The 13325-nt window shown below is 43.6% G+C and overlaps 1 protein-coding gene across 2 annotated transcripts in view; it reads left to right on the top strand.

The window, feature by feature from the left end:
- The window catches only part of si:dkeyp-121d4.3 (uncharacterized), a 40866-nt gene that overhangs the window by 391 nt on the left and 27150 nt on the right, over positions 1 to 13325 (top strand). For both annotated transcript variants that reach the window (XM_061745941.1, XM_061745942.1), the window contains exons 2-8: positions 5725 to 6340; positions 7124 to 7174; positions 7297 to 7493; positions 7666 to 7708; positions 7863 to 7988; positions 11326 to 11430; positions 12265 to 12483. In XM_061745941.1, the coding sequence (XP_061601925.1) occupies positions 6011 to 6340; positions 7124 to 7174; positions 7297 to 7493; positions 7666 to 7708; positions 7863 to 7988; positions 11326 to 11430; positions 12265 to 12483 (1071 nt within the window). In that variant the 5' untranslated portion in view covers positions 5725 to 6010. The remainder of the gene's footprint in view (positions 1 to 5724; positions 6341 to 7123; positions 7175 to 7296; positions 7494 to 7665; positions 7709 to 7862; positions 7989 to 11325; positions 11431 to 12264; positions 12484 to 13325) is intronic.

Below are 13325 nucleotides of genomic sequence, written 5' to 3'. Positions count from 1 at the left end.
TACAAATCAACTGAAATATTGCAAGCCTTTTATTATTTTAATATTGCTGATTATGGCTTACAACTTAAGATAGGGCTGTTCGATTTTGCCCAAAAATAAAATCTTAAAATAAATTCTAAAATTTCTCTCAAAATCCGATTTTTGATTACGATTATTTTGTGAATTGACAGAAGGCAAAGAAATTATTTCAAATATGCTGTTTTTTTTTTTAACTTTTGCCCTATTGGGCTTTAAGTGCAAACTTTGCTCTTATTAAACCAAAAATGAATGAATAAAGTGCAAAACTGTAACTGTAAAATAAGTTGAAAAAACGTTTTAAAAAATATAATGAAATATAAAGTTTTATCTCTGAAAAAAAAATCAGCAAATCAGCACTTGCAAACATACAGTAAGTTATATTTCCAAATAAAATTTGTTTTCATCTTGTTTTCCACTTTTTTTCCTAATTTTTCCTCTTTTTTCTTCTTGTTTTCCTCTTTTTTCCTCTTTTCTTTCTCTTTCTTTCATTTTTTTTCATTTTGTTTTCATCTTGTTTTCCACTTTTTTTCCTAACTTTTCCTCTTTTCTTTCTCTTTTTTCATCGTGTTTTCATCTTGTTTTCCACTTTTTTCCTCTTTTCTTTCTCTTTTTTTCATCTTTTTTGCCCTCTTTTTGCTCTCTTTTCCTCTTTTTTCCTCCTTTCATCTTGTTTTCCCCTTTCGTCGTCTTGTTTTCCTCTTTTCCTCTTTATCTTCTTTTTTTTGCTTTTTTCCCTCTTTTTTGCTCCTTTTTCTTCTTTTTTCCTCTTGTTTTCCTCTTTTTTTCCTCTTTTTTCCTCCTTTTCTCTTTTTTCAACGATAATGATGATGAAATTATTTCGTTGACGCACCTTTGTTCATGACGATAGCGAGACGTGATGAGCTTAACGAGCTCTTTGATGAATAAAACATGACGAGACGTGTTTGAGTTGACGAGATGAAAATGTTAGCGGGTCAGACGTTCAAAATGCAGGACATTTCTGCCTTTGACATGTCTGGCTTGTTGTGTAGCGTTAGCAGCATGTTTTGTAGCGTTAGCAGCATGTTTTGTAGCGTTAGCAGCATGTTTTGTAGCGTTAGCAGCATGTTTTGTAGCGTTATCGACTTTCACGTTTTAACATCGTTCTAATTACATAATCGCGATTATGATTTAAAATCGATTAATCGAACAGCCCTAGTTTAAGATTAAGATTCCCAGAATATTCTAATTTTTTGAGATATGATATTTGAGTTTTCTTAAGCTGTAAGCCATGATCAGCAATATTAAAATAATAAAAGGCTTGTAATATTTAATTTGATTTGTAATGAATCCAGAATGGATGACATTTTTGCATTATAGAAAATAAATGACTCTATCACAATATTCTAATTTTCTGAGACAGTCCTGTAGAAACATTTAGGTGCAGTGATATAATACAGAATTTTGACAAAATTCAGTTCTAAATTCCTTTATAGAACAATTACTAGGATAGGATAAAAGCAATGTTGAATATAAAGAGGTAAAAATACTGCACTGAGTCGTAGGTCATAACACACTGTTGTGAGTCGTATAGTAATCTAGTTATAGTTTAGTATAGTTATAGTATAGTCTAGTTATAGTATAGTTTAGTTATAGTACAGTATAGTTTAGTATAGTTATAGAACAGTATAGTTTAGTATAGTTATAGTACAGTATAGTTATAGTATAGTCTAGTACAGTATAGTCTAGTTATAGTATAGTAGTATAGTTATAGTATAGTTTAGCATAGTTATAGTACAGTATAGTTTAGTATAGTCTAGTTATAGTACAGTTATAGTATAGTATAGTACAGTATAGTCTAATTATAGTACAGTATACTCTAGTTATAGTACAGTATAGTATAGTCTAGTTATAGTACAGTATAGTTTAGTATAGTATAGTTATAGTACACAGGGCTGTACAGTGCGACAGTTTTCATCGCATTTGCGAATAAAAATCATCCGGTGCGAAGAGAAATATGTATCCACTCGCATTTGTGCGAGTGAGTTGCGCTGGGGTCATGTTAAAAAAAGTGTGAAAATCAATATGAATGTCTCTTGACCTACATCAGCCTTTCTCAACCGGGGTATCGTCAAAAAAATTACCTATTCTGACATTTCATATATAAATACCGTATTTTCGCGACCATACGGCCGGGGCGCCGTGTGGAAAGGCTATTAATACTATTAATACATCCATGATCCGAGCGCGCGTGGCGACTGCGCCTCGAAACGCGGACCAAAATCTTACTCCGCTCAGAAGAAAGTAGTACCTTTTTGCGGTCGCGATCACGGGAGTCTAGCGGGGTTTTGAGCTCTGAACTTTTAAGTCTGGTGTAGAGTTAAGCCTTACCTTATTAAATTAAACCTTTTTCGGGTCGTGCGTAGGATAAACACGGGGAAACTTCTGCTGAGTTTGAGAGTACTTTACTGTCCGCTCAACAGTGTAGGATTTTAGAACATCAACACAGGAGCTAGTGCTGTATCACTCCGCCCAATCTAAAACATATTAACAACTACAGATAAACTGACTAGTGTAATTATAGTCCCTGATTTACATCACAATATAAAGAATATATTTATAAAATAATGAACCCTGAATTACCAAAATAACCAAAATAAATCTCCTCTTACACTTATAAGGTGAGCATGAATCAATCTTTTTTATTATGTAAAATTGTATGTATTTATTTACTTTTATTTATTTATTTAATTTTAGTTGTTACATTTCTGGAAAAGAAAAAAGTTAAATCATACATGAGAGAAACTATTCAGTTTGTGTCTAAATATTTGTACTTGTCTGAAACTGAAGATCATAATGCAAACCTGACATTTACTTTTAGTTCAGTTTGTGGAAAATGGTTGGCCTGGCTTTCTCTTTAAAACTTAAACAGTTATAAAGCATTACAAACTGGAACAATAGGGCAAACGCACAGTATTGTTTTTGTATTTTGTGTCTTTCAAATAAAAGACCATTTTTTCCAGTCATATGTTCCTCATTCAAGGTTGTTAAAAAAATATTGCTATAATATCGTATCGTATCGTTATCGTGACCTCAATATCGTGTATCGTACCGTATCGTGAGATTAGTGTATCGTTACACCCCTACTAACTGTCCACCCGGGTGTGCTAGTAAATTTTTATTTGTGCTACTAAAATTTTTAACTTGCTAGCACCAGTGCTACCATTCAAAAAAGTAAGCGTACAGCCCTGGTACAGTATAGTTTAGTATAGTATAGTTATGGTACAGTATAGTCTAGTATAGTAGCTCTAATTTATATACAACCATCCCAGTGTGGGTGAGGACGGTCCCCCCTCTGGAAATATCTACAGCCCCAGAATCAAAACAACTAAATATTTTATTCTGGTTTATGGCAGCAGATCAAATCAAACCAAACTGGAAAGATGTTTTTAAAACTGATCTAGACGACCTTGTTGTAGCTAATGCTTGTCCAGTGTTTGATATTATGTTTGCCTTTGTTTTATTTGTTCCTTTTTTTGTTTGTGTTTTATTTGTTCCTTTTTTTGGTTCGTTTGTTTGTGTTTTATTTGGTCCTTTTTTATTCGTGTTTTATTTGGTCCTTTTTTTTGTTTTATTTGGTCCTTTTTTTTGTTTTATTTGGTCCTTTTTTGTTTGTTTTATTTGGTCCTTTTTTGTTTGTTTTATTTGGTCCTTTTTTGTTTGTTTTATTTGGTCCTTTTTTGTTTGTGTTTTTTTTGGTCCTTTTTTATTCGTGTTTTATTTGGTCCTTTTTTTTGTTTTATTTGGTCCTTTTTTTTGTTTTATTTGGTCCTTTTTTATTCGTGTTTTATTTGGTCCTTTTTTTTGTTTTATTTGGTCCTTTTTTTTGTTTTATTTGGTCCTTTTTTGTTTGTTTTATTTGGTCCTTTTTTGTTTGTTTTATTTGGTCCTTTTTTGTTTGTTTTATTTGGTCCTTTTTTGTTTGTGTTTTTTTTGGTCCTTTTTTATTCGTGTTTTATTTGGTCCTTTTTTTGTTTTATTTGGTCCTTTTTTTGTTTTGTTTGGTCCTTTTTTTTGTTTTATTTGGTCCTTTTTTTGTTTTATTTGGTCCTTTTTTGTTTGTTTTATTTGGTCCTTTTTTTGTTTGTGTTTTATTTGGTCCTTTTTTTGTTTGTTTTATTTGGTCCTTTTTTTGTTTGTTTTATTTGGTCCTTTTTTTGTTTGTGTTTTATTTGGTCCTTTTTTTGTTTGTTTTATTTGGTCCTTTTTTTGTTTTATTTGGTCCTTTTTTTGTTTTATTTGGTCCTTTTTTTGTTTTATTTGGTCCTTTTTTTTTGTTTTATTTGGTCCTTTTTTTTTGTTTTATTTGGTCCTTTTTTTTTGTTTTATTTGGTCCTTTTTTGTTTGTTTTATTTGGTCCTTTTTTGTTTGTGTTTTTTTTGGTCCTTTTTTATTCGTGTTTTATTTGGTCCTTTTTTATTCGTGTTTTATTTGGTCCTTTTTTTTGTTTTATTTGGTCCTTTTTTTTGTTTTATTTGGTCCTTTTTTTTGTTTTATTTGGTCCTTTTTTGTTTGTTTTATTTGGTCCTTTTTTGTTTGTTTTATTTGGTCCTTTTTTATTCGTGTTTTATTTGGTCCTTTTTTTTGTTTTATTTGGTCCTTTTTTTGTTTTATTTGGTCCTTTTTTGTTTGTTTTATTTGGTCCTTTTTTTGTTTGTGTTTTATTTGGTCCTTTTTTTGTGTGTTTTATTTGGTCCTTTTTTTGTTTTATTTGGTCCTTTTTTTGTTTTATTTGGTCCTTTTTTTGTTTTATTTGGTCCTTTTTTTGTTTTATTTGGTCCTTTTTTTTTGTTTTATTTGGTCCTTTTTTTTGTTTTATTTGGTCCTTTTTTTTTGTTTTATTTGGTCCTTTTTTTTTGTTTTATTTGGTCCTTTTTTTTGTTTTATTTGGTCCTTTTTTGTTTGTTTTATTTGGTCCTTTTTTGTTTGTTTTATTTGGTCCTTTTTTGTTTGTGTTTTTTTTGGTCCTTTTTTATTCGTGTTTTATTTGGTCCTTTTTTATTCGTGTTTTATTTGGTCCTTTTTTTTGTTTTATTTGGTCCTTTTTTTGTTTTATTTGGTCCTTTTTTTTGTTTTATTTGGTCCTTTTTTTTGTTTTATTTGGTCCTTTTTTGTTTGTTTTATTTGGTCCTTTTTTGTTTGTTTTATTTGGTCCTTTGTTTGTTTTATTTGGTCCTTTTTTGTTTTATTTGGTCCTTTTTTGTTTTATTTGGTCCTTTTTTGTTTGTTTTATTTGGTCCTTTTTTGTTTGTGTTTTTTTTGGTCCTTTTTTATTCGTGTTTTATTTGGTCCTTTTTTTTGTTTTATTTGGTCCTTTTTTTGTTTTGTTTGGTCCTTTTTTTTGTTTTATTTGGTCCTTTTTTTGTTTTATTTGGTCCTTTTTTGTTTGTTTTATTTGGTCCTTTTTTTGTTTGTGTTTTATTTGGTCCTTTTTTTTTTTGTTTTATTTGGTCCTTTTTTTTTTGTTTTATTTGGTCCTTTTTTTTTTGTTTTATTTGGTCCATTTTTTTTGTTTTATTTGGTCCTTTGTTTGTTTTATTTGGTCCTTTTTTGTTTTATTTGGTCCTTTTTTGTTTTATTTGGTCCTTTTTTGGTTTTATTTGGTCCTTTTTTTTGTTTTATTTGGTCTTTTTTTGTTTTATTTGCTCCTGTTTTATTCATGTTTTATTTTTCCATTTGTCTGTGCAGGTGAAGACGGGCCCCCCTTCCACATGGGTGCTCCTGGCTGGGGCCCCCCCCCCTCCCGGTGGGTGGGGTCCCCCCCCTCCCGGGGGCTGGGGGCCCCCGCCCGAGGACTGGGGCCCCCGCCCGCCCGGAGCCTGGGGCCCCAGGGGCCCCTACCCCCCGGACTGGTACCACCGGGGGCCCCACCCTCCACACTGGGACCCCCGAGAGCCCATGGACTGGGACCCCAGGGGCCCCCCGCACCCCGACTGGTACCAGAGAGGCCCCCCCCACCCGGACTGGGACCCCCATGGGCCCCCTCCTCCGGGCTGGGACCCCAGAGGCCCCCCTCCCCCGGGCTGGGGGCCCTACCCCGACGACTGGGTGCCCCCCCCAGACTGGAGGTCCGGACCGGCCCCCTGGGGGCCCGAGGTCCCCCCTGACCCCTGGGGACCTGAACCTCCGCTTCCTCCCGTCCCCCCGGGGGCCCCGGTCCCCCCAGCGGGGCTGGTGCCCCCCATCCTGCCCCCAGGGGTGCCCCCCCCCTCCGGTGGGGCCCCCCCCGGACGTCTCCGCCTGCCCCCCAGGGATCCCGGCCCCGTTCTTCCCGGCCTTCCCCCCCCCCGGCTGGCCAGCAGAGGTGAGTCCTGGTTGGGCCCCCCTGCAGGGGCCCCCCCCCGGGGTACCCGCCCCGGGTCAGGACCAGTGTTGTTTCTGGAGCCAGTTTAGATTTAGTCTTAGTCTTTGGACGAAAATGCTTATTAGTCACATTTTAGTCATTTCTATATGTGATAGTTTTAGTCGACGAAAACTCAAAAGGTTTTATTCTAGTTTTAGTCGACGAAAACTCAAAGGTGTTAGTCTAGTTTTAGTCGACGAAAACTCAAAAAAGTTTTAGTCGACGAAAACTCAAAAAGGTTTTAGTCGACGAAAACTCAAAAAGGTTTTAGTCTAGTTTTACAATAATAAAAGGTATATTCTGTTTTAGCCTAAAGCTAGCAGACTAGCCTGGTCTAACTGGACAAGTTTAAACACAGAGAGAGGACACACCGATGTAAACATGGTTAAACACGCTGCTAATGCTACAAAACATGCTGCTAATGCTACAAAACATGCTGCTAATGCTACAAAACATGCTGCTAACGCTACACAACAAGCCAGACATGCCAGACTTGACGGACATGTCAGGCAGAAATGTCCTGCATTTTGAACGTCTGACCCGCTAACATTTTCATCTCGTCAACTCAAACACGTCTCGTCATGTTTTATTCATCAAAGAGCTCGTTAAGCTCGTCACGTCTCGCTATCGGCATGAACAAAGGTGCGTCAACGAAATAATTTCATCATCGTTATCGTTGACGGAAACAACACTGGTCAGAACCGGTTGTTGGACTGGAACCGCTAACCGCTTGTTTGTGTTCAGGTGGTAGCGGAGGAGCCGCTGCCGAACCCCCCGCCGGACCAGCCGGAGTGGGTGAGTACTGGACCGGCAGCAGAACCCGGTCGGGACCAGGCTACTGGTCCTGAACCTCTGGTACCAGGGTCCACCATCAGGTCTGAGCGGGTCAGCTGATGTTTCTCCTCTCTGGTCGTCAGATCAAAGCTCTGATCTCGGCTCCGCCCGGGGAGACGGTTCCAGGAGAAACCGCTAAAATGGAAACCGTCGCCGCCGTCGCCGTGGCGACAGAACCGGAGACGGATCCGGTTCCTGCCGCCGAGCCGGCCCCCAAACCGAGACCAGAACCCAAGCTGGCCCGAGCTCTGGGGCTGCTGGCCAAGCGCACCTTCGAGAAGTAAGTGAACCGTCTGTAGCGCCGGTGCCGTTACCATGACGACGACGTTGCCGCGACAACGCTGTAGTCGTGACGACGCTGTTGCCATGACGTTGCCGCGACGACTCTGTTGCCGACTCTGTTGCCGTGACGGCGCTGTTGCCGTGGCGACTGATCCTCCCTCTGTCCCCAGGCCTCCTCCCGGCAGATCCACCGGGATCATCTCCTTCATCGGGGTGAGTTCAGGGACCGGTCTGGACCCGCTGCAGGTCTGGGGTCTGGGCTGGTCCAGCTTCAGTAACGGTTCTGTCTCTGGTTCTGTCTCCGGTTCTGTCTCCGGTTCTGTCTCCGGTTCTGTCTCCGGTTCTGTCTCCGGTCCCGGACCTGCAGCCGACCTTCGGCTACATCGAGAGGGAGGACCTGGAGAAATACACGTTCAGCTTCGACGGCTTCTTTGGGAACCCGAAAGCCATGACGCCGGGGGTCCGAGTCCACTTCACCGGCTGCAAGGAGAAGGTACCGCGACTTCATGGTTCCCTCACCGTCCGAATTATTTCATTTCAGCCATTTCAACTTCGACTTTTTTTCTCGACATTTCGACTTTTTTTCTCGACATTTCGACTTTTTTTTCTCGACATTTCGACTTTTTCCTCAACATTTCGACTTTTTTTCTCGACATTTCGACCTTTTTTTCTCGACATTTCGACTTTTTCCTCAACATTTTGACTTTTTTCTCGACATTTCGACTTTTTTTCTCGACATTCCGACTTTTTCCTCAACATTTCAACTTTTTTTCTCGACATTTCGACTTTTTTTCTCGACATTTCGACTTTTTTTCTCGACATTTCGACTTTTTTTTCTCGACATTTCGACTTTTTCCTCAACATTTCGACTTTTTTTCTCGACATTTCGACCTTTTTTTCTCGACATTTCGACTTTTTCCTCAACATTTTGACTTTTTTCTCGACATTTCGACTTTTTTTCTCGACATTCCGACTTTTTCCTCAACATTTCAACTTTTTTTCTCGACATTTCGACCTTTTTTTCTCGACATTTCGACTTTTTCCTCAACATTTTGACTTTTTTCTCAACATTTCGACTTTTTTTCTCGACATTTCGACTTTTTTTTCTCGACATTTCGACTTTTTCCTCAACATTTTGACTTTTTTCTCGACATTTCGACTTTTTTTCTCGACATTTTGACTTTTTCCTCAACATTTTGACTTTTTTCTCGACATTTCGACTTTTTTTCTCGACATTTCGACTTTTTCCTCAACATTTTGACTTTTTTCTCGACATTTTGACTTTTTTTCTCGACATTTCGACTTTTTTTCTCGACATTTCGACTTTTTTTCTCGACATTTCGCCTTTTTTCCTCAACATTTCGACTTTTTTCTCGACATTTCGACTTTTTTCTCGACATTTCGACTTTTTTCCTCAACATTTCGACTTTTTTCTCGACATTTCGACTTTTTTCTCGACATTTCGACTTTTTTTCTCGACATTTCGACTTTTTTTCTCGACATTTCGCCTTTTCTTTCTCGACATTTCCACTTTTTTCCTCAACATTTCGACTTTTTTCTCGACATTTCGACTTTTTTCTCGACATTTCGACTTTTTTTCTCGACATTTCGACTTTTTTCCCTCACCCTTCTGTTCCCTCACCTCCACCCTCCTGGTTCCCTCACCTCCACCCTCTGTTCCCTCACCTCCACCCTTCTGGTTCCCTCACCTCCACCCTCTGTTCCCTCACCTCCACCCTCTGTTCCCTCACCTCCACCCCTCTGTTCCCTCACCTCCACCCTCTGTTCCCTCACCTCCACCCTCTGTTCCCTCACCTCCACCCTTCTGGTTCCCTCACCTCCACCCTTCTGGTTCCCTCACCTCCACCCTTCTGGTTCCCTCACCTCCACCCTTCTGTTCCCTCACCTCCACCCTCTGTTCCCTCACCTCCACCCTCTGTTCCCTCACCTCCACCCTTCTGGTTCCCTCACCTCCACCCCTCTGTTCCCTCACCTCCACCCTCTGTTCCCTCACCTCCACCCTTCTGGTTCCCTCACCTCCACCCTCTGTTCCCTCACCTCCACCCTTCTGGTTCCCTCACCTCCACCCTCTGTTCCCTCACCTCCACCCTCTGTTCCCTCACCTCCACCCTCTGTTCCCTCACCTCCACCCTCTGTTCCCTCACCTCCACCCTTCTGGTTCCCTCACCTCCACCCTTCTGGTTCCCTCACCTCCACCCTCTGTTCCCTCACCTCCACCCTCTGTTCCCTCACCTCCACCCTCTGTTCCCTCACCTCCACCCTTCTGGTTCCCTCACCTCCACCCTTCTGGTTCCCTCACCTCCACCCTCTGTTCCCTCACCTCCACCCTCTGTTCCCTCACCTCCACCCTTCTGGTTCCCTCACCTCCACCCTCTGTTCCCTCACCTCCACCCTTCTGGTTCCCTCACCTCCACCCTCTGTTCCCTCACCTCCACCCTCTGTTCCCTCACCTCCACCCTTCTGGTTCCCTCACCTCCACCCTCCTGGTTCCCTCACCTCCACCCTTCTGGTTCCCTCACCTCCACCCTCTGTTCCCTCACCTCCACCCTCTGTTCCCTCACCTCCACCCTCTGTTCCCTCACCTCCACCCTCTGTTCCCTCACCTCCACCCTCTGTTCCCTCACCTCCACCCTCCTGGTTCCCTCACCTCCACCCTCTGTTCCCTCACCTCCACCCTCTGTTCCCTCACCTCCACCCTCTGTTCCCTCACCTCCACCTCCTGGTTCCCTCACCTCCACCCTCTGTTCCCTCACCTCCACCCTTCTGGTTCCCTCACCTCCACCCTCCTGGTTCCCTCACCTCCACCCTCTGTTCCCTCACCTCCACCCTTCTGGTTCCCTCACCTCCACCCTTCTGGTTCCCTCACCTCCACCCTTCTGGTTCCCTCACCTCCACCCTCTGTTCCCTCACCTCCACCCTTCTGGTTCCCTCACCTCCACCCTCTGTTCCCTCACCTCCACCCTTCTGTTCCCTCACCTCCACCCTCTGTTCCCTCACCTCCACCCTCTGTTCCCTCACCTCCACCCTTCTGTTCCCTCACCTCCACCCTCTGTTCCCTCACCTCCACCCTTCTGGTTCCCTCACCTCCACCCTTCTGGTTCCCTCACCTCCACCCTTCTGGTTCCCTCACCTCCACCCTTCTGGTTCCCTCACCTCCACCCTCTGTTCCCTCACCTCCACCCTTCTGGTTCCCTCACCTCCACCCTTCTGGTTCCCTCACCTCCACCCTCTGTTCCCTCACCTCCACCCTCTGTTCCCTCACCTCCACCCTCTGTTCCCTCACCTCCACCCTCTGTTCCCTCACCTCCACCCTTCTGGTTCCCTCACCTCCACCCTCTGTTCCCTCACCTCCACCCTCCTGGTTCCCTCACCTCCACCCTCTGTTCCCTCACCTCCACCCTTCTGTTCCCTCACCTCCACCCTCTGTTCCCTCACCTCCACCCTCTGTTCCCTCACCTCCACCCTTCTGTTCCCTCACCTCCACCCTCTGTTCCCTCACCTCCACCCTTCTGTTCCCTCACCTCCACCCTTCTGGTTCCCTCACCTCCACCCTCTGTTCCCTCACCTCCACCCTTCTGGTTCCCTCACCTCCACCCTTCTGGTTCCCTCACCTCCACCCTCTGTTCCCTCACCTCCACCCTCTGTTCCCTCACCTCCACCCTTCTGGTTCCCTCACCTCCACCCTTCTGGTTCCCTCACCTCCACCCTCTGTTCCCTCACCTCCACCCTCTGTTCCCTCACCTCCACCCTTCTGGTTCCCTCACCTCCACCCTCTGTTCCCTCACCTCCACCCTCTGTTCCCTCACCAGAACCACCTGCGGGCGACGGACGTGAAAGTGGCTCCAGGAGGAACGGAGAACGTGGGGGAGGAGATTTACGAGGCCGTGGTCAGTCAGCCCATCGTGGAGCCGCAGGTACGATTCCCTGTGGGGGAGGGGGTCTGTAACCAGGTGTGGTCCTGGTACTAGTGCTGGGCGGTATACCGGTTCATACCGGTTCATACCGAATACGGGTGTTTGTTTTTCTTATGATATGAATGTTTCATACACCGTAATACCGGTGAGTTTGTACAGTAGCTACACAACGTTGGGAACGTAGCGCTACGCTAGCGCCGCTGGACACTGTTTGTGAGGGGACTGTTTAGCAGCAGTGATGCACCGATTGTTCAGTAACAGATATTGTTCGGCCAAAAATGGTAAAAAAACACTTTCGGTGTTCGGTGGAATAAGTGGGAAAAAAACCGAACAATTAATAACGTTGTTGTAAAATAAGGAAATAGACTGGCCGCTCCGTAACTGTTGCACCACAAACATAAATCGTTGGTCAACCAAAAAGTAACCACATAAGAATTTTACCAACATTCACCAGCAGGTGGAACCAAAACAACAGAATGCTGGAAATTAAAACATGTTCAGTTTTTTATGTTCAATAAATATTTTCTACCTTGTAATTTTGTAAAAGATTTTTTCCTTTTGAAAAGCCTAAATCAAATTTATTTATACTAGTGTGGACATTAATGTTCCTCATGACAGTAAAACAGGCCATTCTAAGCCAATTTACTGCAGCAATTTCTTTCCAAATCATTAGAAAATGTGGTTAACACCCAGTTGTGCATGAAAAATAAATACCGTGATATAAATTTTTGGTCATACCGCCCAGCACTACCTGGTACCCTGTGGGAGGGTCTGTAACCGGGTGTGGTCCTGCTACCCTGAGGGGGAGGGTCTAACCAGGTCTCTCCTCTGCAGCCCGGGGAGCGGCAGTACCCGGGTCAGGTGTTCGTCACCATCGGTCCGGTCCGGACCAACCTGCCGTTCGAGAGGAAGGACAGCGGCGTGACGCTGCTGCAGGACGACCAGGTGCTCATCAACCTGCTGACCGACATCGTCTCGGAGAAACGCAGGGCCACCAACGTCAAGCTGAAGATCCCCGGGACCTTCAGCCACACGCTGGAGACCCGCGAGAAGGTTGGTAGAACCGGGCCCCGAGACCCGCGAGAAGGTTGGTAGAACCGGGCCCCGAGACCCGCGAGAAGGTCAGTAGAATCAGAATCAGGTTTATTAGGTCAGCTTAGAAAACTGTTTTTGACTTCGGATACACCGGCGGCGACACGATGGTATCAGGGTTTCCGTTGTCCGGTAATTGCCGGACTTTGTCCGGTAAAATATGCCGAAGTCCGGTATTTTATAATCTCTCCGGTCAAAATGTCGGGTGAAAATACTCACTGGTGCTGCGGGACTAGAGTCCCCAGGAGTACCGCGGAGGGACACGCCGAGCCCCGGCGGAGGGACACGCCGAGCCTCGGCGGAGCGACACGCCGAGCCTCGGTGCCGGGAGCCGGGAGGAAGCGGAGCTGCGGCGCCGACATCCACGTGTGCGTTGATTTTTGGTTCTGCGTCGCACCGACGCAGAGCCTACGGCGTAAGGTACGCGGCGACGCCGCGTACCTTACGCCAATTGACGGGCAATTGACGGGCTTCGTGTGCTGCAAGGTGTTTTTTGATACTGTGTATTGTATGATATTCAGTGTGGAGATGTATTTTTTTTCTCCTCCCCCCTATCCCAGTGTTACCCTTTGGAAAACAGGCGCACAATACCATCGTGCCACCGCTAGAAAAAATTGGCACCGGACAATGTGACCGGCAGGGTTTTAATTTACCGGACAAATGTTTGAAATTCCGGTCACATAGGCTATATGAATTTATTGAGGTTAAAAATAAATTATATGCAGTAGTACGATATCAATGCAAGTCATTTAATAGTATTTTTATTGAAAAACAGTCAATTTCCCGTCAGGTCCCGTCAATTG

Source organism: Cololabis saira, chromosome 17 (genome assembly GCF_033807715.1).
Source record: "Cololabis saira isolate AMF1-May2022 chromosome 17, fColSai1.1, whole genome shotgun sequence".
Lineage (NCBI taxonomy): Eukaryota > Metazoa > Chordata > Actinopteri > Beloniformes > Belonidae > Cololabis > Cololabis saira.
Note: the sequence above shows the minus strand (reverse complement) of the source record. Positions and strands in the feature narration are given on the sequence as shown.